This window comes from Helicoverpa armigera, chromosome 13 (assembly GCF_030705265.1).
Source record: "Helicoverpa armigera isolate CAAS_96S chromosome 13, ASM3070526v1, whole genome shotgun sequence".
NCBI lineage: Eukaryota > Metazoa > Arthropoda > Insecta > Lepidoptera > Noctuidae > Helicoverpa > Helicoverpa armigera.
In genome coordinates, this window is record NC_087132.1 from 9302390 (window position 1) to 9329912 (window position 27523).

At 36.2% G+C, this 27523-nt stretch overlaps 3 protein-coding genes across 3 annotated transcripts; all 3 read left to right on the forward strand.

The window, feature by feature from the left end:
• Positions 1–2469: 2469 nt before the first annotated feature.
• LOC135116631 (juvenile hormone epoxide hydrolase-like) lies at positions 2470–5288 on the forward strand. Its single transcript, XM_064037417.1, has 7 exons — positions 2470–2674; positions 2846–3073; positions 3398–3562; positions 3684–3830; positions 4004–4214; positions 4442–4676; positions 4842–5288. Exons 1-7 carry the CDS (start codon positions 2492–2494, stop codon positions 5173–5175), a joined length of 1503 nt encoding a protein of 500 aa, XP_063893487.1. The 5' UTR covers positions 2470–2491; the 3' UTR covers positions 5176–5288.
• Positions 5289–11093: 5805 nt separating this feature from the next.
• On the forward strand, positions 11094–13782 carry LOC126054522 (juvenile hormone epoxide hydrolase-like). Its single transcript, XM_064037418.1, has 7 exons — positions 11094–11306; positions 11484–11711; positions 11848–12012; positions 12125–12271; positions 12526–12736; positions 12964–13198; positions 13369–13782. The coding sequence occupies exons 1-7, from the start codon at positions 11124–11126 to the stop codon at positions 13700–13702; spliced, it is 1503 nt and encodes a 500-aa protein (XP_063893488.1). The 5' UTR covers positions 11094–11123; the 3' UTR covers positions 13703–13782.
• Positions 13783–18550: 4768 nt separating this feature from the next.
• On the forward strand, positions 18551–23704 carry LOC126054523 (juvenile hormone epoxide hydrolase-like). Its single transcript, XM_064037419.1, has 7 exons — positions 18551–18770; positions 18976–19203; positions 19535–19699; positions 19808–19951; positions 22398–22608; positions 22836–23070; positions 23253–23704. The coding sequence occupies exons 1-7, from the start codon at positions 18588–18590 to the stop codon at positions 23584–23586; spliced, it is 1500 nt and encodes a 499-aa protein (XP_063893489.1). The 5' UTR covers positions 18551–18587; the 3' UTR covers positions 23587–23704.
• The last annotated feature ends 3819 nt before the right edge of the window (positions 23705–27523 follow it).

Below are 27523 nucleotides of genomic sequence, written 5' to 3' on the forward strand. Positions count from 1 at the left end.
ATTAATGTGGAGGCTTAAAAGCAACTTACGTTAAATGAGTAATATTAAGTAGACCTTAAATATTTTTTGTGTGGTGCAAAACATGTAACGCTTATGGATCCTAAAAGAAAGGGTAAAGATATGTCTCTCGCAAGCGCTGCTAAGCGTGAGTTAAGTTTCTGTAGCTTTAGAAACAAGCCCAGACACAAAGTGCACATTAAAGAAATGAGAGCTTCCTCGATTGAATATCACACGCACGTAAAATGCTTTATCGCCCCTGAAAACGTACAAATTACGCGTCGCATACCAGAGACATAATGTATGTACTTACTTTCAACTTCTGATCACAAATACACTGTTCCTCATTATGAATAGTCACAATCAGACCCGAGCTGAGTCTAAAAAACACTTTTTATATATCTAAGTTTACATCATTGATATCATTCAGTTACAAAGACTTGCTATAAAACGTGTTTTCGCTAAATGTACTATTATTTTTTTGAAAACATTTATTCCCAACTCTGATCTCATGGAGATGGTGTCCGACTATCACCACTGTGTGGACTGTGCGAACTATCGGACCCGGCCCAGGTTTAAGCCATGGTCTGGGGCGAGAAGAAATGGGATGAAAAAGAATGAGGCGGCGGAACGATTGAAAATTCCCACTGCGGTAAGAAACCACGGGAGCCGATTCCCGGCCACCATAGGCGTGGGCGATGAGTTTTGAGTGGGTCGTCGACCATCCGGCTCCTAGAAGACCCGTATCTAACATGCCCATGTCAGCGATGCGCGTTATTACACGCGCCCCTTTAGGAGATTCTGCAAACCCCAGTGAGGCCCACCAGAGCTAAAGCCTAACTAAATATTAACGAGTTTCATTTAATGTCATTGTGAACGACACACCCTATATATTCAAAATATGGGTTGTGTTTCACCTTACGTCTTTCAGCTGTCACTACGGGTTTATAAGAGATGATGATTTAAGAAATACTGTGAGGAAGCCACATGGTAACTTTTTTTTACCTACGACAAACATCATCAAATGACCCCTCCCGCTGTGGATTAGCAGCTGTGAGGGAGTGTCAGACTCTTACTGACTAAAAACCGTCGTGTTCGGTTGTAGGCCTTTTATGTACCAGGGCCGCGGTAACTCTTTCGAACAATCCCGCAGCCCCAGCAAACCTTGGCCCTGCTGGGCCCTGCTGACCACATAGTAAACTTAGACTTGAAAGAAATTATATAACAAAAAAATCACCACAATATAAAATTAAAAGCTTTCAAAAACATCGTGTTTCAAAAGAAAGGCCGTATGACGAAACACAAACAAAAAATGTAAAGTCTTATTTGCACAGTTTGTTTCAAATTTCCTTATTTGGAGAACTAATAGTCCTGTACGTGCCAAAAATATGTACCATCAAAACATATTTGTTTGAACGCTTTTCGACTGGAACTAATGACATACAGAACCAGGTGTTAATTAATAACTATGCAAATTAACAAATTAGTGACACATTTCATATTCAATGTGGCTATTTATTAATGATTGTTGATTTTAGTGCCTGAAGCAAATAGAAACTGAAAAAGTTTTAACAAGTGCTAAAATGTTTTCATGGCCAACTATGTTGGGGTTGGCTAAAGTTGGCTTCCTTTAGCCAACCCCAACTTGCACTGAAAACTAGTGTCTTATTTGCAGCGATTTCTTATCTGACCTCTTCAACCGACTGGTTGTCAGACTATATGATTGAGTTGACTATATGATAATTTATTACCTAAACGATGGCCTATCTAGGTCATAAATGGAACTTTATAATAGACTATCATATTGTTTGACCGCTTAATTAATAAATCGTTATTCATTTTCTACATTCTTTGAAGCAGAGTTCTGAGTAAAGATAGTTTAAATAATAAAAATGCCGTATTATTTTTTTTTGCACAGATATACCTAAGTTATTTAACTATCGAAAAACTAGCCTACCGAAAAAAATATCTCTTTTATTCCTATTTTCCTTTCGCAGCGACTCTGGTAGAAATTTCTTTTAGAAATAAGCATTACCTTTAGAAATTCTTTCTTTCCTGTTGAATTTCTCATTGTGTGTGTAAAAAAATCGTAAATAAGTAACAAATGAGATTTCAAAATTCGCACAATACACTTCTTTAAGGAAAGTAGGTTGATTTTCATATTGTGTGCGGTCATTTGTACTCGAATACTTTACGGAATTGCACCATCGAATACCGGAGCGCGGGTATGAAGTACACTTCACTGGTTTTTAATCATGCAGACAAAGCGCGGAAACATTCTTAGTCAAGCAAAAATTGTAGGCATTTTTAAATAAGAAAAGGAAACACCTTTTCTCATTCACTGACGAAATTGAGCAAATATTGTAAAATTAAACATTTTAATGTTAATATTAAAAATTTAATATTTAAACAATTGGTATAGGTCGAAATAAACTAAATGGCGAACAGTATATAAGCTGGGACTTCGGTTAGTCGAACATTGAAATCAGCAACGATGAATACGTTCTTAAGAGTATTCGTGCTTTCGGCCTACGTGACTCTTGTCCTGGGTGTGACCGCCAAGGAGGTCACCTCACCGGAATTTCTATCAAGTATAGAAAAATGGTGGGGTCCACTTGGACAAGAGGGGAAGATTAGCGAGGATATCAGACCTTTCAAAATCCAGTTCACGGATGAGGTAAGCGTTTATTTTTGTTATTTGTTAAAAATGAAAAAAAAAAAAAATGATTTGTTCATTTTTGTTGCATAAATTCAGAACATTTTTATTGAAAAAAACATTTGCATACATAATTAGTCTATATGACTGATTTTAAAATAAATTCTCATGTTTTTCTTCTTTATCTTCTAGATGGTAACCGACCTAAGAAACCGTATCAACAATCGCCGCGAAGTGACCAAACCTTTGGAAGGTATAGCCTTCGAATACGGTTTCAACTCCGATAACCTGGACTACTGGATGGACTTCTGGGCTAACAAGTACAACTTCACTGAACGCGAAAATTTCTTGAACCAGTTCCCCCATTATAAGACTAATATTCAAGGACTTGATATTCACTTCATTAGGGTAAAGCCTGAGGTCAGTATTGAGTACTATTAGTATATCATGTTAGGTTGTTGCACTGGTCTCACCGTGCGTTGCAGTGGCAACTTAGTAGTTTAAGGCCTGCCCGGATTACGTTTTTGAGCTAGACCAACTTTTGTGGATTTTCCTAAATGATCGAGTATGTTATTGATGTTATTAAACTAGCTAGGAATCCTGCAAGTTTTTTGAAGCAAAGAAAGTTTGTTGTGGAGACTATACGCTAACTTTACTGTGCTTTTATTCCTTAAAATCAAAGAAACCATATAAACTCATAAGTGATTTGGAGTGGTATATAAATATGGCGCTTCTTTGTTTTAGGTACCTGAAGGCACATTGGTGCTACCTCTCCTCATGATGCACGGCTGGCCTGGCTCCATCAGGGAGTTCTATGGATCCATTCCACTTATTACTGAATACAACGAAAAAAGAGGTTTTGCTGTGGAAGTTGTAGTTCCTAGTTTACCTGGATTTGGTTTCTCTGATGTAAGTATTTTGTGGCCTTTCCATTATTTCACTGTGATGAGATATATAGCTAATTAATCTTGTACGTAATTAATGCCTTTATTTGCTTTTACCACATAAAATATTATTGTTTATTTGGCAGGGAACAACTCGCCCAGGTATGGGAGAAGTGGAAATTGCAGCTATCATGAAAAACCTTATGGCCCGACTTGGTTTTGAGAAGTTCTACGTACAAGGCGGCGACTTCGGTGCCCTAATAGCTAACGATATGGTCACTTTCTATCCTGATGTAAGATTTTCGAATACTTTTTTTAAATCTTTATAATTTTTAAGACCACTTAAGAATTTTACTTCACCTTAAAAATTACAGTTTTCTTACAAACAGTATTTGTTAAATTATAATTAAAATGCATGATAGTTATTCATCGTTGATACACAATTTCCTTCATTTTGCATTTTCAGAAAATCCTCGGTTACCACACGAACTTCCCAATATCTCTGGCTCCTGGTTCACTGCTCACCTACTTAGCTGGTTCACTGAACCCGTTGTTCCAATCGCTGGTCGTGGACTCTTCAGTGGCGGACAGAATGTACCCAATACTTGATGTCGTTCTGGGACTCGTTGAGGAATCCGGGTACTTGCACATGCAGGCTACTAAGCCAGATACCATTGGTAAGAATATAATATCGAAATGCATTTTATGAAATAGTTTTACTTGGATCTATTTAATACTGTCTAGAATTGATTAATAGATTATTTATTATTTTGAAAATACATTCATGTTACACGTAAGACAACGGCAGATAGAAGAGTATGGAAGGAGAAAACACTTTACCCCAGCCCCAAATAAAATTGGGATAAAGGCAGAGGAAGATGATTTCATAATATTTCTATTACAGGAATTGCTCTGTCAGATTCTCCAATGGGTCTCTTCGCATGGCTGATGCAGCCACTTTCTGGTGGTACTCGCAAGGCTTACAAAACCAGAGTAGACGGAGGTCTTTCCCTCTTGTACGCGCCTGAGACACTCATTGATGACGTCATGATGTACTGGACTGAGAACAAGTTCACCACCGCTGTCAGAGTATATGCTGAGTCCATTAATAAGAGAACCCTTGGCATGGGAATATCATCGTAAGTATATTTTTTGGGTTCCGAAATTGAAATTGCCAAGTCATCTGGATACTCCATGACTGTATCTATCTACTACATAAAAACTACTTTTGATCTTTAATTATTGTAGGGATTTATTTCTTGCTTCTTCTTTATACTAAATACTTATACTTTTACCTCTTTCAGAATCCCCACAACAGTACCGACCTGCACCATTCACGCTAAGGACGAAATCATCTACGAATCTCCGATCATGCTCAAGTACAAATTCAAAAACCTACTTCGTTCAACAGTTCTCGACAGCCAAGGACATTTCTTGGCAATGGAGGCCCCAGAGGTATTTTCTGAAGACGTCCTCTCAGCACTGGACTTATTCTTGGAATACAATGAAGAAAATAACAAGGTTGAAGAGTCAAACTCGAAGTTCCCTATCAAACTACCCACGTTACCTATCGTAGACAGTTTAGAGAAAGGAGTGGATAAGATCAAGGGTGGCATATCACAATTGTTCGGCCGTTGAATACAAATCTACCACTACTTCTCTGCTTACTGGTACTGCTTTTGGTCTTCATTGATTTTTGAACATAAACTCACGATTGTGTCAAAGATTTATGTGTAAATAAACTGTTTGGCTGTAACTTTTTTTTTACTGTGTTCACCTTGATGCCTTATTGATATAACTACAAGCTATTTCCTTGAATAAGTTAACATATTTGAAAGCAATTATGCTGGAGTCTTTACAGCTAGTTATTGCTCTCGTTTTAGTTGTTTTGTACGATCGTCTTCCTCTTGAAGATTGACGAGCTTGCTTTATAACATGTTTGATAGCACCAACCGGGAACGAAGAAGATTGGAACATATTTCCATTAGATTGGCTTTATTTTATAGACTTGCAGTTTAAAATATTATTAGCAATAAACATTGATGGCCTAAAGTTTATAAGTATTTGAACAAAATGGCTAGTTAAACAATATAATATATAGGCAATATGGATGGTTTAACGTGGAAACGTGATTTTTATTTTATTTGAATAGGACATGTAGAATTCATAAAACTGTTTCAAGATGGTGCTTTTTAAACAGGTAGATAACACTCTTCAGAATATGGTGAATTATTATGATAGAAGTCCTTTATAAAACTGATCATAGCAGAAAAATAATTTGGAAAGCATTCACATAATAAGTAGAGTTATAAATATTTACCATCTGAACTACGAGATCGATCCTGATTTATTCCGAATCGATACATCCATTGTTGTGATTGTTATTTCACAACACAGTCATCCGTCAAACGAAATATGTTCGCGGAGAATAACTCACGTTTTATTTAGGTTAGAAGCTAAATAATTGTAATTTATGTTACTCGTAAAACATACAGAGCTGTACGACCTACGAACTTGTCTTGTACAGAGATTTAAAGAATGCTGCAAAGGGAAAACTGAGCAAAAGATTATTTGTGATCGCAATAAATTTCTCAAAGCCTACGGAGTTCGCTTGAAGCGCTTTGCTGGATTCCTTTTACTAGTTTCAATAGTTATTGATGAAATAAATGTAATATTCCTCGTATATTTTAATCTATGATGTAGATCTTACTTCCTGTTTCTATGTAATCATGTTTCTTTGGTTAACACTGTGTTAAGCAATTGTTTAAATATTGATTGTATTAATTGTGTTGGTAGTTAAATATGCATTTAATTTTACATATTTTAATTGTATTGTAGCGGTACTACTACTGTCAACACCGCCATCTACACAGTCGCCGACGCAACTATCCTGCATCGCACATGCAGTGTTCGCGCGCACATTAATACGCCTAGATCACCCCGACAACAACTGTCGGGCAGTAGCCCACCGGACAAAAACCACCTGTCCGGTCGGAGGATCCTCCCTTTAGTGCAAGGTATGATGAGCTTTACTCTCTGCTCTCATACCTCCACAGTATCTTAAATAAAAGGACATGGGCGAAACTTCCTAGAAAGTTGGGCCTGATGTTACAGTAACAATTATTGCATTATTTTATTTACCTATACCCTTATTCCGTATAAAAAAATACTAAATTATTTACGGCTGCTATATGGGAGAAAGAAAATAAAGGATTTTATTTTTATTTTTTTTATTTTATTACACTTTTTGCACACATTTTACACAAAAAAACAATGTACAAAGGCGGACTTAACGCCTTAGGCGTTCTCTACCAGTCAACCTTTAGGTGGAGGAGAAATTTCATGGCAGGTGCACTAAATACAAAAGACAAATCGAAAATATATACGTACATAGACTTATTACACATACACAATACATATATATAATATTAAATAAACTTTAATACATATACAAATAACACAAAAGTAAATGCACAGTTGTGTTAATTCTGCAAACACTTCAAGAAAATAACTATTTGACTATATTTTTGACTAGAGTTTACCTGAATTCATTGGGCCTTACTACAAAAACTTTAAACCCTGTTTTGCGCTTGTCTAATAAAATTTTGGCAGCAAAATGAACCATATGTCAACGTCATAATTTGTCATTTTTTTAGACAAGGCATAAACTGACGTTTAAAAGTTTTTGTGGTAAGACGGTAAGTATTGTAGGTCACATTGATTCACATATATTTTGTCTCATTACAAGAATTCATGGGCACCCTAGAGAATGTTCAGGGTTACCGCTAGAAAATAAAAAAAAGCAAAGTAAAAATTTATGTTGTTTATGTTTTAAGAATAAATACGAATAAAGTAATGCGATTGTTATTAATTTGTTAAATGTAAAAATAAGATAAAAATGTTAGTGATTCAATTGTTTTTTTGGGAAGACAAAACTGTTGATGGTAACATATTTTTATGCTAGCAAGGTGTTAGAACGAGGCACACGACCTCCGTTCTAACTATCCCTCTCGGCTCGAATTTGCCTCTGTGTATTATGGAACCAATTTAGTACTTTATTGCGTTGGAATAGAGTTCATTTTCGTAAATAAATATTTTGAGAGTGCGCAATCTTGTTTAGTATATTACATCTATGGTAATGACTGACTTTTATATGGTGTTCTAATTTTCGCACATTTTTATTCTATTTACTTTGTTTGAAAAATTATTATTTTTTATTTTTACATATTTTTCTTTTTTCTTTGTGTAAATCGACATATTAACCAGAAAATTAACGCATTTCATTTAATGTGCTTGTGAACGACACCCGATATATGTATTCAAAATATGGTTTGTGTTTTACCTTACGTATTTCAGCTGTCACTATGAGTTTATAAGACATAATGATAAAAGAAATACTGTGCGGAAGCCAGATGGTAACTTTTTTCTTGCCTACGTCAAAAATCATCAAATGACCCCTCCCGCTGTGGGTTAGGCAGCGGTGAGGGAGTGAGTTACTCTTACTGACTAAGAACCGTCGTATTCCGTCGTAGGGCTTTTATGTACCAGGGCCGCGGTAACTCTTTCGAACAATCCCGCAGCCCCAGCAAACCTTGGCCCTCCTGGGTCCCGCTGACCACATAGTAACCTTAAGCCTGGTTCCCACGGTGCGTGATTCTGCGGATCCTCACGCACCTCAGCCGACGCTCACTGACGGCAACGCACACGGACAGGGCTCTTCCAACGGTGCGTGTCGGTCTATGTCGGTCTGTGCAGATCTTTTATAACTTCATTTCAAAATGCAAAGTGAAAGAGAACGTGTCGTCGCTGCAGCAGAGGCTGTGATATTAATTAACAAGTACCAAATTATGCGATCTACGAGTAGTAAAAGTAAAAAGAAACCACGGCGCTGGTGGATATCAGCATACAACAAGAGTCGTTTAACGACTTAATATGTCTATATACACTTACATTAACATTTGAATTAGATATATTATATCTAATTTTATTTATTTTGTGTTTTGTCACACATGGCAGTAGGATCACGGTAGAAAATTATCGAATGACATAAAATCCCTGTCCGCACCTTTGAAGTTACCGCCTCGCGATGGATACCGGCGCACCGCTGCAGACGTTGCAGACGTCCACGGATGAGGCCATTTCCACGTTGCGTCGTCTGTGCTGGTCGGCGGCCGTCGGCGTGCATCCGCGATAACACGCACCGTGGGAAGCCGGTGTTAGACTTGAAAGAAATTATATAACAAAAAAATCACCACAATATAAAATTAAAAGCTTTCAAAAACATCGTGTTGACCTGGAAACTCTTACTTCTGAAATAATAAAGAAAGACCGTATGACGAAACACAAACAAAAAATGTAAAGTCTTATTTGCACAGTTTGTTTCAAATTTCCTTATTTGGAGAACTAATAGTCCTGTACGTGCCAAAAATATGTTCCTTCAAAACATATTTATTTGAACGTTTTTCGACTGGAACTAATGACATACAGAACCAGGTCACAGATTTCTACAGATACTTCACTCAGTAGAAAACTTCCAATACCTATTACGATAATTGCCTACTCCTTCGCGTCAGCAACCACTGTATGCTAAAATGCGCCTAAATGCTCAAGCGTACAGCAGTGATTGCTTCGCACCGCGCGATTCCACAGTAATCGCAGGGCTGCCTCTTCGGTAAAATTAAATTAACATAACTTTTTATCTATGTTATTGAGAACTGTGAATATGTTCTGACTTTTATGTGGCAGTTAAAAATTTTATCATTTATAAAATATTTAACCAACTTAAAAAAAGGAGGTGATTAGACATAGGTACAGGCCAAACTGAGAAGTTTGACTTGTATGGTTTGTAGGTATGTATGTTTGTGCGCGATAATCTCGCGTTTGGCTAAACTGATATCAATGCGATTTTCAGAAAAGGATTTGTTACATTTAGGAGAACGTTTTAAAATAAGTATAATACTTCTTAGTTTGATGATGATCTTCGGAGATGTTCACTAGAAATGAAAAAAAAAAGCCTTAAAAAAAGAGAACCGACTTCAAATAAGGCACAAAGCCGTAAGAAATATTTTTTTTTTATGTTGGTGCTAACAGCTGGTAATTATGTTGGTGCTAACAGCTGGTAATTACGAATCGAAAAAGCACCGACATCAAAAAATAAATTATTTCTTACGGTTTAGTGTTTTGAAGTCGGTTCTCTTTTTTTAGTTTGTTTTATTATTTTTGTAAGTTTGTTTTGTTTTATATACCTATTGGTGCTGACTGTAGAAGAAACCTAGATAAAACATAATTATATACATCAGTGTGTAGGTAAAATAAAAAAATCTTTAAAGTTACAGCACATAAGGCACCACACGGCATCGTAATGCGCGTACGAACGAACAGCACTATTAGAAGTCGGTTAAAAATTGAACGGCGTGCGCGCGCTTCGCTTGTGAAAACCGCAACTGAATTTGATCCGCCGGCGGACCGAGACCGCTCGGCTGGGCGGTAGGCACTTATAGCGCGCAAGTACATGGAGTGACGGAGGCCTGACCAGGTGTTAATTAATAACTATGCAAATTAACAAATTAGCGACACATTTAATATTCAATGTGGCTATTATTAATGATTGTTGATTTAAGTGCCTAAAGCAAATAGAAACTGAAAAAGTTGTAACAAGTGCAAAAATGTTTTCATGGCCAACTATGTTGGGGTTGGCTAAAGTTAGCTTCCAGTCCGACTGGATGCAGCTGAATACCTACGAGTGTCTTACGTGCAGCGACTACTTATCTGGCCTTCAACCCCAGCTCCCCAGCAACCGACTGGTTGTCAGGCTATCTGAATTGACTATATGAACATATATTCGCAGAAAAATGGTCCATTTAGGTTGAAAATAGAACTTTATAATAGACGGGACATATTGTTTGACCACTTAATTAATAAATCCTTATTTAGTTTCTACATAGTAAAAATAGTTTAAATAACAAAAATGCCGTATTATTTTTTGCACAGATATAAATTATTTACTACTATACTATCGAAAAACTAGCCTACCAAAATAAACATTTCTTTTATTCCTATTTTCCTTTCGCAGTTATGGTGGAAGATATTTCTTTAAAAATAAACATTAAGTACCTTTAAAAATTCTCTCTTTCCTGTTGTTTTTATTTGTGTGTTCTTGTGTGTGTAAAAAATCGTAAATAAATAAATAACAAATGAGATTACAAAATTCGCACAATACACTGCCTTAAGGAAAGTAGGTTGATTTTCATATTGTGTGCGGTCATTTGTACTCGAATACTTTACGGAATTGCACCATCGAATATCGGAGCGTGGGTATGAAGTACACTTCACTGCTTTTTAATCATGCAGACAAAGCGAGGAAACATTCTTAGTCAACCAAAAATTGTAGGCATTTTTAAATAAGAATAGGAAGCACACCTTTTTTTCATTCACTGACGAAATTGAGCAAATATTGTAAAATTAAACATTTTAATGTTAATATTAAAAATTTAATATTTAAACAATTGGTATTGGTCGAAATAAACTAAATGGGGAACAGTATATAAGCTGGGACTTCGGTTAGTCGAACATTGAAATCAGCAACGATGAATACGATCTTAAGAGTGTTCGTGCTTTCGGCCTACGTGACTCTTGTCCTGGGTGTGACCGCCAAGGAGGTCACTTCACCTGAATTTCTATCAAGTATAGAAAAATGGTGGGGTCCACTTGGACAAGAGGGGAAGATTAGCGAGGATATCAGACCTTTCAAAATCCAGTTCACGGATGAGGTAAGTGTTTTATTTCATTGTGTAGATACATTTTAATTCAAACTTTTTTTTTGCTGTAATGGAAATTAACTTGGTTTGCAAAAATACATAAACGATAAGAAGACGCAGCAGTAACAGTCAATGTGACTGGTTCCAAAACTATTTTTCATCTTCATGTTTTTCTTCTTAATCTTCCAGATGGTAACCGACCTAAGAAACCGTATCAACAATCGCCGCGAAGTGACCAAACCTCTAGAAGGCATAGCCTTCGAATACGGTTTCAACTCAGATAACCTGGACTACTGGATGGACTTCTGGGCTAACAAGTACAACTTCACTGAACGCGAAGACTTCTTGAACCAGTTCCCGCATTACAAGACTAACATTCAAGGGCTTGATATACACTTCATTAGGGTGAAGCCTGAGGTCAGTATTTGAAAGAAAGAATCGTAGCAAAGGAAGCAAAAGAAAGTTTCTTAGAGAGACTTCCAGTTAACTGTAAAAAAAATGAATAGTTTGATTCTTCAAGGATTCCAGGCAATATGGTGCTTCTTTGTTTTAGGTACCAGAAGGCACATTGGTGCTTCCTCTTCTGATGATGCACGGCTGGCCTGGATCCATCAGGGAGTTCTATGGATCCATTCCACTTATTACCGAATACAACGAAAAGAGAGGTTTCGCTGTAGAAGTTGTAGTTCCAAGTTTACCTGGATTTGGTTTTTCTGATGTAAGTAATTTGTGGACTGGCTTTTGTTTTTACAGAGTTGTATGTCTTTCTTGTTCCCACGTATTGCTGTTATATATGGTGTCCCAAGTTATAATTATTATTTATTTGGCAGGGAACAACTCGTCCTGGTATGGGAGAGGTAGAAATCGCAGCTATCATGAAAAACCTTATGGCCCGACTTGGTTTCGAGAAGTTCTACGTTCAAGGCGGTGACTTCGGTGCCCTAATAGCTAACGATATGGTCACTTTCTATCCTGATGTAAGATTTTCGAATACTTTTTTTAAATCTTTATAATTTTTAGGACCACTTAACATAGACCACATAAGTGTTAAGTTTATTGAGGGTCCAGCCGAATAGTGGCAATGAAAGTACATATTTTTTTATAAAATTAGAGAATTTTACTTCAGCTTAAAATTATAGTTTTCTCACAAACAGTATTTGTTAAATTATAATTAAAATGCATGATAGTTATTCATCGTCGATACGTAATTTCCTTTATTTTGCATTTTCAGAGAATCCTCGGTTACCACACGAACTTCCCGATATCTCTAGCTCCTGGTTCACTGCTCACCTACTTAGCTGGTTCACTGAACCCGTTGTTCCAATCGCTGGTCGTGGACTCTTCAGTAGCAGACCGAATGTACCCAATACTTGATGTCGTTCTGGGACTCGTTGAGGAATCCGGGTACTTGCACATGCAGGCTACTAAGCCAGATACCATTGGTAAGAATATAATATCGAAATGCATTTCATGAAATACTTTTGCCTGTATCTATTTAATACTCTCTAGAATTGATTAATAGATTATTTATTATTTTGAAAATACATTCATGTTACACGTAAGATGACGGCAGATAGAAGAGTATGGAAGGAGAAAACACGTTCCCCCAGCCCCAAATAAAATTGAGATAAAGGCAGAGGAAGATGATTTCATAATATTTCTATTACAGGAATTGCCCTGTCAGATTCTCCAATGGGTCTCTTCGCATGGCTGATGCAGCCCCTTTCTGGCGGTACTCGTAAAGCTTACAAAACCAGAGTAGACGGAGGTCTTTCCCTCTTGTACGCGCCCGAGACACTCATTGATGACGTCATGATGTACTGGACTGAGAACAAGTTCACCACTGCTGTCAGAGTATATGCTGAGTCCATTAATAAGAGAACCCTTGGCATGGGCATATCATCGTAAGTATATTTTTTGGGTTCCGAATTTAAAAATTTCAAGTTACTTGAGTACTATATGATTGTATAATTATCTACTTCGTCGAAACTACCTGGGATTTTTGCTCATTGCAGGGGTTTATTTCTTACTTCTTCTTCTTTATACTAAATACTTATACTTTTAACTCTTTCAGAATCCCCACAACAGTACCGACCTGCACCATTCACGCTAAGGACGAAATCATCTACGAATCTCCGATCATGCTGAAATACAAATTCAAAAACCTACTTCGTTCGACAGTTCTTGACAGCCAAGGACATTTCTTAGCAATGGAGGCCCCAGAAGTATTTTCTGAAGACGTCCTCTCAGCACTGGACTTATTCTTGGAATTCAATGAAGAAAATAACAAGGTCGAAGAGTCAAACTCGAAGTTCCCTATCAAACTACCCACGTTACCTATCGTAGACAGTTTAGAGAAAGGAGTGGACAAGATCAAGGGTGGCATATCACAATTGTTTGGCCGTTGAATACGAATACGACAATTTCTTCTCTACTTATTGGTACTGCTTTTGGTCTTCTTCGATTTTAGAACATAAATTCACGATTTTGTCATAGATTTATGTGTAAATAAACTGTTTGGCTGTAACTTTTTGTTTACTGTGTTCCTTGGTGCCTTATTGTTATCACTACAAGCTATTTCCTTGAATAATTAAACATAATTTGAAAATAATCATGCTGGAGTCTTTAGAGCTAGTAGCTCTCGCCTTAGTTGTTTTGTACGATCGTCTTCCTCTCGAAGATTGACGAGCTTGCTTTATAACATGTTTGATAGCACCAACCGGGAACGAAGGAGATTGGAACATATTTCCATTAGATTGGCTTTATTTTATAGTCTTGCAGTTTAAACATTATTAGCAATAAACATTGATGGTCTAAAGTGTATTGGGCTTTGAACAAAATGGCTTCATATGGATAGTTTAACGTGGAAAGGTGATTTTTGTTTCGTTTTTACAGGACATGTTAAATGTTAAAATACTTTAAAATATTTCAAGATGGTGCTTTCAAAAGCTATTGGAAGCAGAAAGATAAAACAACACTGATCTGTCTCAGCATAATAGTAATTTGAAAAGCATTCACATCATAAGTAGAGTTATAAATATTTACCATCTGAACAACTAGATCGATCCTGATTTATTCCGAATCGATACATCCACTGTTGTGATTGTTATTTCACAACACTGTCATCCGTCAAACGAAATATATTCGCGGAGAATAATTCACGTTTTATTTAGGTTAGAAGCTAAATAATTGTAATTTATGTTACTCGTAAAATGCAGAGCTGTACGACCTACGAACTTGTCTTGTACAGAGATTTAAAGAATGCTGCAAAGGGAAAACTGAGCGAAAGATTATTTGTGATCGCAATAAATTTCTCAAAGCCTACGGAGTTCGCTTCAAGCGCTTTGCTGGATTCCTTTTACTAGTTTCAATAGTTGTTGATGAAATAAATGTAATATTCCTCGTATATTTTAATCTATGACGTAGATCTTACTTCCTGTTTCTATGTAATCATGTTTCTTTGGTTAACACTGTGTTAAACAATTGCTTAAATATTGATTGTATTAATTGTGTAGGTATATAGTTAAATATGCATTTAATTTTACATATTTTAATTGTATCTTAAATAAAAGGACATGGGCGAAACTTCCTAGAAAGTTGGGCCTGATGTTACAGTAACAATTATTGCATTATTTTATTAATACCCTTATAAAAATATAAATTATTTACGGCTGCTATATGGGAGAAAGAAAATAAAGGATGACATCGGTTTGTATGAAAACAACCTCTAACCTAAGGTACACACTGAGATCTCACGTAACACTTCAAGAAAATAACTATTTGACTATATTTTTGACTAGAGTTTACCTGAATTTATTGTATTCACATATATTTTGTCTCATTACAAAAATTCATGGGCACCCTAGAGAATGTTCAGGGTTACCGCTAGAAAATAAAAAAAGCAAAGTAAAAAATGTTGTTTATGTTTTAAGAATAAATACGAATACATTAATGCGATTGTCATTAATTTGTTGACCTACAATTGTTAAAATAAGATAAAAATATAAGTGATTCAATTGTTTTTTTGGGAAGACAAAACTGTTGATGATAACATATTTTTATGCTAGCAAGGTGTTAAGGCCCCAGTACACGTTGGCCTGTGTTGGGCCAAGCTGTGCAATGCACAAATGTAGGCCACGATCAAATGGTGTTTACACATTGGCGCATGGCTCATTCCTGCCTGGCAAACCACTTGCGATGGACGTCGAAGTAATTAAGGCTTCGGCTATTTATTTGTACACTACTATATATATTTATATTATACTACACTACTATATATATTTATATTATACTACACTACTATATTTACTACTATATTTATTTTTACACGCAACACAAAAGTGTATTTTATCCTCAGCGGTCGGTGACGAACTAAACATTGGCGGAATGTGTAAACACCACACGCCAAGCTAGGCCAAGATTCCTTTGATGTGTGCCCAAAAAACCGACAACTCGCCGAATGCGGGCCAACCTTGACAAATGTCCGCCAACCTGCACCAATACCCCGAGTACATATTTGTGATGGCGTGTATTGGCCGCACTTGGGCCAACGTGTACTGGGGCCTTTAGAACGAGGCACACGGCCTCCGTTCTAACTATCCCTCTCGGCTCGGATTTGCCTCTATGTATTATGAAACCAATTTAGTACTTTATTGCGTTGGAATAGAGTTCATTTTCGTAAATATATATTTTGAGAGTGCGCAATCTTGTTTAGTATATTACATCTTTGGTAATGACTGACTTTTATATGGTGTTCTAATTTTCGCACATTTTTATTCTATTTACTTTGTTTGAAAAATTCATTTTTTTATTTCTACATATTTTTCTTTGTGTAAATCGACATATTAACCAGAAAATTTACGCATTTCATTTAATGTGATCGTGAACGACACCCCATATATGTATTCAAAATATGGTTTGTGTTTTTAACCCCCGACGCAAAAACGACGGGGTGTTATAAGTTTGACGTGTCTGTGTGTGTGTGTGTGTGTGTGTGTATGTGGCATCGTAGCTCCCAAACGGATGATCCGATTGTAATGCGGTTTTTTTTGTTTAAAAGGTATGTCAGTCGGGAGTGTTCTTAGCTATGTTTGGTGGAAATCGGTTCAGGTCTTCAAGGTCATCAGCTCGTTTGCTAGATGTGATAGGAATGTTACACGCTCAGTTTACTTGCAAGTATATGTGGGATCTGAAATTTGAAACACTAATGTCTTTTGGAACCACTGAGCTGGTCTGCTGTTAGGGCACGAAGGTAGGAGACGTAACCCTCAACTGCCTTTTAGTAAACCCATCGAGTTTGGGCTCGTTGAATTTGTCTTGATGAGTTCTCTTCATGTTTCTGATTGACGAGAACCTGATGCTGGAAATGGGATGTGGCGGATGAATCCCTGGAATGCCGGAATGAAACGGATAAACCGATTTATATTTTTGCTGAAAATCTAGAATGTCCAAAGGTTAATCTTTATTTTTTCTCAATCTGTGCAATTCTCCCAGAGCCAGTTTGTCATGAGGATTGTTAAACAGCTTCCTTTGGCCGAGATCGCATATAGCGACCCCATCTTAAGATGAAATAAATTAAATGAAAGAAGGAAAAATTAAGGAGCTCCTTTAAAAAGCATGAAATAAAATTAAATTATAAATTTAAAAAAACCCCCGACCCAAAAAAAGTACGGAATAATTATGACAAAAGGTTAAAAACGCTAAACCCTATAAAAAGCAAAAAATAACTTTTAACGCTACGTAAACTAAATGTTGACGTGTCGGGGGACCGCTTTTTACCTTCATAAATACTTACATAAATCAAATGATACCTAACTAATTACAACATTCGTTTAAAAAAAAAACAGTATCTAAAGTAATGAATTAGAGCGGTCCCCCGACACGACAAAATTTAGTAGCTGTCACTATGAGTTTATAAGACATAATGATAAAAGAAATACTGTGAGGAAGCCAGATGGTAACTTTTTTCTTACCTACGTCAAAAATCATCAAATGACACCTCCCGCTGTGGGTTAGCAGCGGTAAGGGAGTGTCAGACTCTTACTGACTAAAAACCGTCGTATTCCGTCGTAGGGCTTTTATGTACCAGGGCTACCGCGGCCCTACAATCTGAACAACTCTTTCGAACAGCCCTGCTTGGCCCCGCTGACCACATAGTAACCTTAGACTTGAAAGAAATTATATAACAAAAAAATCACCACAATATAAAATTAAAAGCTTTCAAAAACACCCTGTTGACCTGGAAACTCTTACTTTTGAATAAATAAAGAAAGACCGTCTGACGAAACACAAATAATAAATTTTCAAGTCCTATTTGCTTAGTTTGTTTCAATTTTTCTTATTTGGAGAACTAATAGTCCTGTACGTGCCAAAAATATGTACCTTCAAAACATATTTATTTGAACGTTTTTCGACTGGAACTAATGATATACAGAACCAGGTGTTAATTAATAACTATGCAAATTAACAAATTAGTGACACATTTAATATTCAATGTGGCTATTATTAATGATTGTTAATTTTAGTGCCTGAAGCAAATAGAAACTGAAAAAGTTGTAACAAGTGCTTAAATGTTTTTATCCACGTACCCCTTTCATTTATTCCCAGAAATAGCCCATCAAGGTTTTAGGAATTAAAGAATCATTATTGAGTTTGACATTCTCTGAAGCAGTTCTAAGGGTAAAGATGGTTTCAATAAAAAAAAACACAGTTATCAGTTATTTAACCATTGAAAACCTACGAAAACAAACATCTCTTTTATTTATTCCTATTTACTTTCGCAGCTATGCTGGAAGATTTTTTTTTAGAAATAGGCTTTACCTTTGTAAATTCTTTCTTTGTTTCTTTCCTGTTGTTTTTCTTTATTTCATATGTAAAAAATCGTAAATAAAGAAATAACAAATGAGATTTCGAAATTCACACAATACACTGCCTTAAGGAAAGTAGGTTGATTTTGATATTGTGTGCGGTCATTTGTACTCGAATACTTTACGGAATTGCACCATCGAATACCGGAGCGCGGGTATGAAGTACACTTCACTGGTTTTTAATCATGCAGGCAAAGCGAGGAAACATTCTTAGTCAAGCAAAAATTGTAGGCATTTTTAAATAAGAAAAGGAAGCACACCTTTTTTTCATTCACTGACGAAATTGAGCAAATATTGTAAAATTAAACATTTTAATGTTAATATTAAAAATTTAATATTTAAACAATTGGTATAGGTCGAAATAAACTAAATGGGAAACAGTATATAAGCTGGGACTTCGGTTAGTCGAACATTGAAATCAGCAACGATGAATACGTTCTTAAGAGTATTCGTGCTTTCTGCCTACGTGACTCTTGTCCTGGGTGTGACCGCCAAGGAGGTCACTTCACCTGAATTTCTATCAAGTATAGAAAAATGGTGGGGTCCACTTGGACAAGAGGGGAAGATTAGCGAGGATATCAGACCTTTCAAAATCCAGTTCACGGATGAGGTAAGGTGTTTTCATTTTGTATTTCATTGTGTAGATACATTTTAATTCAAACTTTTTTTTGTTGTATGGAAATGAACTTACGTTTGCAAAAATACATAGGTACGCTGTCGAATTGATCAATTTTATTTTTTGGAAATCCATTTGGTCTATGTGACTGGTTCCGAAACTATTTTTCATCTACATGTTTTCCCTCTTAATCTTCCAGATGGTAACCGACCTAAGAAACCGTATCAACAATCGCCGCGAAGTCACCAAACCTCTAGAAGGCATAGCCTTCGAATACGGTTTCAACTCAGATAACCTGGACTACTGGATGGACTTCTGGGCTAACAAGTACAACTTCACTGAACGCGAAGATTTCTTGAACCAGTTCCCGCATTACAAGACTAACATTCAAGGACTTGATATTCACTTCATTAGAGTGAAGCCTGAGGTCAGTATATTAATGATTCTAATAATAAGGATTATTTCTTTTGCGTATAAGTCTATGTTGTTGCATGAGTCTTGCCGTTGCAGTACCTACTCTGCATCTAAGGGCTTGCTCGGATTAAATGTCTGGAATTTCCTTCTTTTTTTGGAATTTCCTAAATGTACGAGTATGTTATTGATGTTATTAAACTAGACAGAAATCTTAGAGGTTTATTGTAGAAAATAAGGTTTCTTCTTCACTTTCTACAATTTTTTTGTTTGATTCTTTGAAGAAACCTGGTAAGCTTATATAAGTGATTTAGAATATTATTAAATGTGGCGCTTCTTTATTTTAGGTACCTGAAGGCACATTGGTACTACCTCTTCTGATGATGCACGGCTGGCCTGGCTCCATCAGGGAGTTCTATGGATCCATTCCACTTATTACCGAGTACAACGAAAAGAGAGGTTTCGCTGTGGAAGTCGTAGTTCCAAGTTTGCCAGGATTCGGTTTTTCCGATGTAAGTATTTTGGAAACTTCCAATACGTATGATTAGATAAATTGCTAATTGAAAAGCTTTTATATATTTTGTTCCACATAAGCCAAACCTTTTTTTCTTATTTTTCAGGGAACAACTCGTCCTGGTATGGGAGAAGTGGAAATTGCAGCTATCATGAAAAACCTTATGGCCCGACTTGGCTTCGAGAAGTTCTACGTTCAAGGCGGCGACTTCGGTGCCCTAATAGCTAACGATATGGTCACTTTCTATCCTGTATTGGGATTCTATAAAACTCGATCAACAACTCGCATTTCACTTCGATTCGTAATGTCATTTCATACTTTAGGGGAGGTAGGGGAGGGATGGGCACTTTTTCACATTTATTGCATAAAAAATCAGATTTTACAGATAATCAACTTTTATTGCCATTTCTTATGTTTGGCTAGATAAAATCAAAGAGCTATCCTAAAAATTACAATCAGTTTCAACATTACGAGATATTTAAACGGTTTAAATAAAACCGTCGACACGTCAAAATTTTGTTTAGTCTGACATGCTTTAGTTGGTACTTACGTAGTGTTTAAAGTTACTTTTTGCTTTTTATAGGGTTTATCGTTTATAACATTTTGTCATAATAATTGCGTACTTTTTTGGGTCGGGGGTTTTTTTTAATTTATAATTTTATTTTATTTCATGGTTTTTTAAAGGAGCTCCTTAATGTTTCCTTCTTTTTATGATGGGTTCGCTAATGCGATCTCAGTTTATATATTTGTTGATCCAGGGTTATATATCATTCTAGGATTTCATCCGCCACATCCCATTTCCAGAATTAGGTTCCCGTCAATTAGAAACATGAAGAAAACTAGTCAAGACAAATTAAACGAGCCCAAACTCGATGGGTTTACTAAAAGGCAGTTCAGGGTTACCTATCTTTGTGTCCTAACAGCAGACCAGCTCAGTGGTTCCAGAAGACATTAGTATTTCAAATTTTAGATCCCACATATGCTTGCAAGTAAACTGAGCGTGTAACATTCCTATCACACCTAACAAACGAGCTGATGACCTTGAAGACCTAAACCGATTTCCACCAAACATAGCTAAGAACACTCCCGAATGACATTCCTTTTAAACAAAAAAAACCGCATTACAATCGGATCATCCGTTTGGGAGCTACGATGCCACATACACACACACACACACAGACACGTCAAACTTATAACACCCCGTCGTTTTGCGTCGGGGTTAAAAGAATGGTTTGCGACGGGAAATTCCTAAAGATTTAATATAACGAGCAATACAAGAGGTATCAAAAGGTTAAAAAATAAAATTAACAGCTGATAAATATGGAGTCCCTAGATCAAGTTGGCAACGGTACCTGAAACAAGATTCTATAAAGGATTTTTAGCGCAGATTTATAACCTCACAAATTTTCACTGAAGAAGAAGAACAAAATTTACAAATTATACATTACATGGTATGTCCAAGCCTCCCTACCATAGGGAGCATTGGACACTTTTGACTTAGTTTATAAAAAAAAATCGGTAATAAAACTTAAGTAAAACGGTTTTATCTTATGTGCACTGAAAACTAGAAAATAAATAAAAATAGTTACTTACCTGTCAACCTACGTAGGTGGTCCCGGTCATATTAGACTAAAATAAAAACGTGGGGCCCATAAACTATTGCTGTAGTACCTCTTCTAGAGGTATAATAGGTGTGGATTGCATCGACTTACTATAATCGTAACTGGAGATTTTGACAATCAATCATTAATAATAGAAAATACACATACCTTTCATTAGTTTTCTCTTTATAACGATCCGAAACCGCAACAAAATATTTAAGTACTTTTACGAGTGTTTGTTCTTGACAACTCACAGAAATGACAGATAGTCTATGGATGAACACCGTTACCAGTCGGTAACGTAAACTACCCAATAAAACTATGATCAAATCAGAATAAAAGGACCCCCTTTTAATCTGATTTGATCATGTCTCCCAACTGCCCATCTCTCCCCTACCTCCCCTATAGATAGACAGATTTTGGCAGATCTGTCAAAATCTCGACTTTAATTTAGTTCAACTTGTCAACACGCTCGATAGTGAAGCGCTAGTGTAGTTTGACAATGTCAATCACGAAACTTTAAGGTAGAATTCCGTGGGTCGCGATTGTCGCAGCCGCGCGCGACAAAAGTCAACCTATGAAAATGTATGGCACCGCTGCCGAGGGCCGCGACAGTCGCGCGCGAACGACGAATTTTGTGAGCCGCTGGCGGCCGTACGCTTCTCAACATGGTCTAGCGCTTAATAACATCTATAGAATTTTAGTAAAACCAGAATTAAATTGTTGACAATGCCGCGAGCAGCTTACGAAATTCGTCGGCCGCGCGCGACTGTCACGGGCCTCGGCAACGGTGCCATACATTTTCATAGGTTGACTATTGTCGCGTCCACGGAATTCTACCTTTAGATCGAAGTCGAAGTGAGAGTGATGTCGAAGTGAGTTGTGATATTTTATAGAATCGACATGCTGATGTAAGATTTTCGAATACTTTTTTATTATTTTAATTATAGAGTTTACTTAAAAATTATATTTGTAAAATAATTAGGAGTTTTTTGATGGAGGTTTTCAATTATTATTTTAATTAAAATGCATGATAGTTTTCACCATAGGTTACCTATTTTTTTAAGAAATTTTTCCTTCACGTTTTATTTTCAGAAAATCCTTGGCTACCACACGAACTTCCCGATATCTCTAGCTCCTGGCTCACTGCTCACCTACTTAGCTGGTTCACTGAACCCGTTGTTCCAATCGCTGGTCGTGGACTCTTCAGTAGCGGACAGAATGTACCCAATACTTGATGTCGTTCTGGGACTCGTTGAGGAATCCGGGTACTTGCACATGCAGGCTACTAAGCCAGATACCATTGGTAAGAATATAATATCGAAATGCATTTTATTAAATAGTTTTGCTTGTATCTATTTAATACTCTCTAGAATTTATTAATATATTATTTATTATTTTGAAAATATATTTATGTTACACGTAAGACGACGACAGATAGAAGAGTATGGAAGGAAAAAACACGTTCCCCCAGCCCCAAATAAAATTGGGATAAAGGCAGACGAAGATAATTTCATAATATTTCTATTACAGGAATTGCCCTGTCAGATTCTCCAATGGGTCTCTTCGCATGGCTGATGCAGCCTCTTTCTGGTGGTACTCGCAAAGCTTACAAAACCAGAGTAGACGGAGGTCTTTCACTCTTGTACGCGCCCGAGACACTCATTGATGACGTCATGATGTACTGGACTGAGAACAAGTTCACCACTGCTGTCAGAGTATATGCTGAGTCCATTAATAAGAGAACTCTTGGCATGGGTATATCATCGTAAGTAATATTTTTTGGGTTCCGTATTAAAAAATTTTCAAGTCTTCTAGCCACTCCGTGACTGTATCTATCTACCACAAAGAAACAACTTGAACTCTTTACTCTCCATAAACATTGGAGGTATTTATTTCTTTCTTCTTTATACTAAATACTTATACAGCTTATACTTTTACCTCTTTCAGAATCCCAACATCAGTACCAACCTGCACCATTCACGCTAAGGACGAAATCATCTACGAATCTCCGATCATGCTCAAATACAAATTCAAAAACCTACTTCGTTCAACAGTTCTCGACAGCCAAGGACATTTCTTGGCAATGGAGGCCCCAGAGGTATTTTCTGAAGACGTCCTCTCAGCACTGGACTTATTCTTGGAGTACAATGAAGAAAATAACAAGGTTGAAGAGTCAAACTCGAAGTTCCCTATCAAACTACCCACGTTACCTATCGTAGACAGTTTAGAGAAAGGAGTGGACAAGATCAAGGGTGGCATATCACAATTGTTCGGCCGTTGAATACAAATCGATAACTTCTTCTCTACTAACTGGCACTGATTTTGGTCTTCTTTGATTTTAGAACATACATTTACGATTTTGTCATAGATTTATGTTTAAATAAACTGTTTGGCTGTAACTTTTTTTTTACTGTGTTCACCTTGATGCCTTATTGATATCACTACAAGCTATTTCTTTAAATAAGTTAACATAATTTGAAAGCAATTATGCTGGAGTCTTAAGAGCTAGTAGCACTCGTCTTAGTTGTTTTGTACGATCGTCTTCCTCTCGAAGATTGACGAGCTTGCTTTATAACATGTTTGATAGCACCAACCGGGTACGAAGAAGATTGGAACATATTTCCATTAGATTGGCTTTATTTTATAGACTTGCAGTTTAAAACATTATTAGCAATAAACATCGATGGCCTCAACTTTATTAGGCTTTTAACAAAATGGCTTCATATGGATAGTTTTAACGTGAAAAGGTGATTTTTATTTTGTTTGAATAGGACATGTTAATGATAAAATACGTATTCGTGGAATTCGTAAAAGTATTTCAAGATGGTGCTTTTAAAAGCAGGTAGATAATACTCTTTAGAATAAAGTGAATTATCATGACAGAAGTACTTTATCAACACTGATCATAGCAGAAAAATAATTTGAAAAGCATCCACATCATAAGTAGAGTTATAAATATTTACCATTTGAACAACTAGATCGATCCTGATTTATTCCGAATCGATACATCCATTGTTGTGATTGTTATTTCACAACACAGTCATCCGTCAAACGAAATATATTCGCGGAGAATAACTCACGTTTTATTTAGGTTAGAAGCTAAATAATTGTAATTTATGTTACTCGTAAAACATGCAGAGCTGTACGACCTACGAACTTGTCTTGTACAGAGATTTAAAGAATGCTGCAAAGGGAAAACTGAGCGAAAGATTATTTGTGATCGCAATAAATTTCTCAAAGCCTACGGAGTTCGCTTGAAGCGCTTTGCTGGATTCCTTTTTTGAAATTGCCTTTTTACGTTTACGGACAATTAAATCAAAAGCATTTTTAAACTGGATACAATGTTGGGGTATTTGCTTACATTAAAAGTGGAATATATGGTCCGTGGCGGCCATTATTGTAACAAATGTGGTTCGTTAGCGCCGACTGTAGTCTGGATTGTGTACGCTCAAATTAGTTCGGATTAGCCCATCAACAAATGCATTTTATTGTCCGAATGCTTATCAGAATAATGGCTTTTTGGAAAATTCATGGCTGAGATTAGCATTTTTATGAATTATAGCGCCATTAGGGTCGGCTCTAAAGAACCTTACTCCGAACTTTTTATCAAAATTTATCGGTCTGCAACGACGCATTCTATTGCTTAATTTGATAGTGATAATTAATTCCACTCAGCTTTAAAATGAAGATAAAAATTGAATATTATAGAGTATGCTGTGTGTCATAATTTTGGAGACTTCATATTTTTCCTAAAGTTTATCAGGAACGAACACCACGCGTTGTTTTCATAGTACAAACCTTAATATTCTTGAAGCAGCAGACATATTTAAATCGAATTACAGAAGTACCGACTTTGATGTAGATTTTTGCCTAAGTACATAAAGCCTATAAAGGTAACTTTTGAGACTAAAAACATTTGACTTCAAAGAAAATCTCAAAGTACTAGAGCAGAGAATAATTTCACTCGAAGATTGTATTTTTCAGAAAAAAGTTTTGGAACTTAGTATGATTTTTTATATCAAAGAGCCTTGCCTGTATTCCTTGAATTTGTGTTTTTTTTTTATCAAATCAAATTTATTTTTAATGTTTTAAAAGTATCTTCGTGGAATCAACTCTCACAAATTCATGAATTATTTTTTTAGAACAACGAAAAAATGCTTCGTTTTATTTTAAAACAATTTGATAAAGTGATGATGATGATTTGTAAATGCGTAGAGAGAGGAGTTCTATTTCATTACTGGAAAAAATATTTCAATTTAACTCAAAAATACTTTGTTATTTGGTTTTATTAAAAAGTTACGGTATCTGAGTTCGTTGCTCGCTAGTTATTTATAAACACAGTACTGCAATATGAAGGTAAATATACCATCCCCAGAGAATCGAAGCGACAAAATATTTGTAAATATGACTACTGTATTTGGGTCCCTATATGTCGATGACCAGTCAACCATTTAGTTGCAAATATTTTTTATTAAAAAAAAAGTTTAATCTAAAACTTTTTATGTGTTGTGTATGTAGGTTCTGCCACTGATGGACAGAATCATTTTATTATTTTGGCAAGCGAAAAAAATTCATTAACATACCAAATTAGTAAAACGGTTTTAATCAAAGATTATTTGCATCCGTTGCTTTTTCGAATTTTCAAGCCTTTGTTTTCGTGTAATTAGTAATTTCCTGTAGTTAGTTTTGAAACCTTGAGGTTTCGTTCATCTTTTATGAAATCAAAACTACAGTACTTACTTCCAAAGATATAGGAATATGGTTATGACCGACACATTAAGGCTGATATATCAAGGTCGCTCAATGCTGCTGACTCAGCTACAAGTTTAGCCAGATGCTAATGAAGAAGTATTGCGCGCCCATTGGGCAAACTGCCATCAACAATACAAGGCGTCTAGAGGGAACATTAGTTGCTATTATAATAACTATTTGGCTAAGTAACAATGGTACTTATGGAGTGGAATGTGTGGGGTCAGTTAACACGTGTGAGCAATCTTTTCAATGTAGATTTAGTAATGTTAACGTAATATATTATAAGCCATTTTACTGTGTCAATGCTCATATAGAGAAGGAATGAGCGTTAATCAGTACGTTTGCTTAATGCGAGTTGGTCATTTCAGATTTTTAAGTCCAGTTTTCCTTAAGATGCTTTTCTTCATCATTACTCAGACGCTGGTGTTTTGAGTATTGTTAATCAGTGCTCAAGAACTAAATGAGGTTTATTTCTGGCTTTATTTCTGCCTTACTATACTAGGGTTAGGCAATCTGGTTATCCTTTCAAACTAATATCTAAGTAGCACACTCAAGAAATCTTCTGAACAATGTAAATTATAGAATCATCTAAGTGCCATAACAACGTTTTAAATGACAAGATAAATAACACAACATGCATTACCCTACTTCCACCCACTAGGTAGATTTCAAACGAAAACAACAGCAAAACGTGTGCCACAAAAGTTGTGTACGTAAATTAGTTTAGGAGACTTCACAAATAGAGCCGGCTTCGCACGCAACAATGTAGCATAAATTAATTAAACAACCGAGGTTCTAAATAAAATAAAAAACAGACCAAACCCAAGTGGAACTCGAGCCTTGAAGGGTCCCGTACACCCTAGTATATTTCTTATTAGCTGTCTTCCCGTTACGGTATCGGGGTAAAATTATAGCCTTTGCTATTTGGGAAGAGTGTAGCTTTCCAAAAGTGAAAGAATTTTTCTAAAGGTTTAGTAGTTTCGGAGCCTTTTGAGGACAAACAAACAAACAAAAAAATCTTTTTCTCTTTATTATATGTATATTAGCACAGATATCCCAGTTTTCAGTATTTGTTATCGCGACGATATAAATAAATTACCTATGAAAATTTCAAAGGTTCGTGAGATACAGCCTGGTGAAAGACGAAAGGACGGACAGACGGACATCGAAGTCTAGTTACATGGTCCCGTTTTATCCTTTTGTTTACGGAACCCTAAGAATAACGCGGAGCAAAAACTCGGGCGCGGTCTCCACAATACCTAATGCTGAAGTACTTCACAAAAGTATTTTAATTTTCAATACAGTTCATTTTCTATTCGCAACTTATGTAGGACAGTGTTGTAGAGTTATGAAGAAATAAACATGCCGTTCACATTTTTGCACATAGGGTATACTTGAATTTTTGACTGCTTGTATGTCGCTGAATATAAAACAATAGAAAATTGACTCGCGTATCGACATGCAAT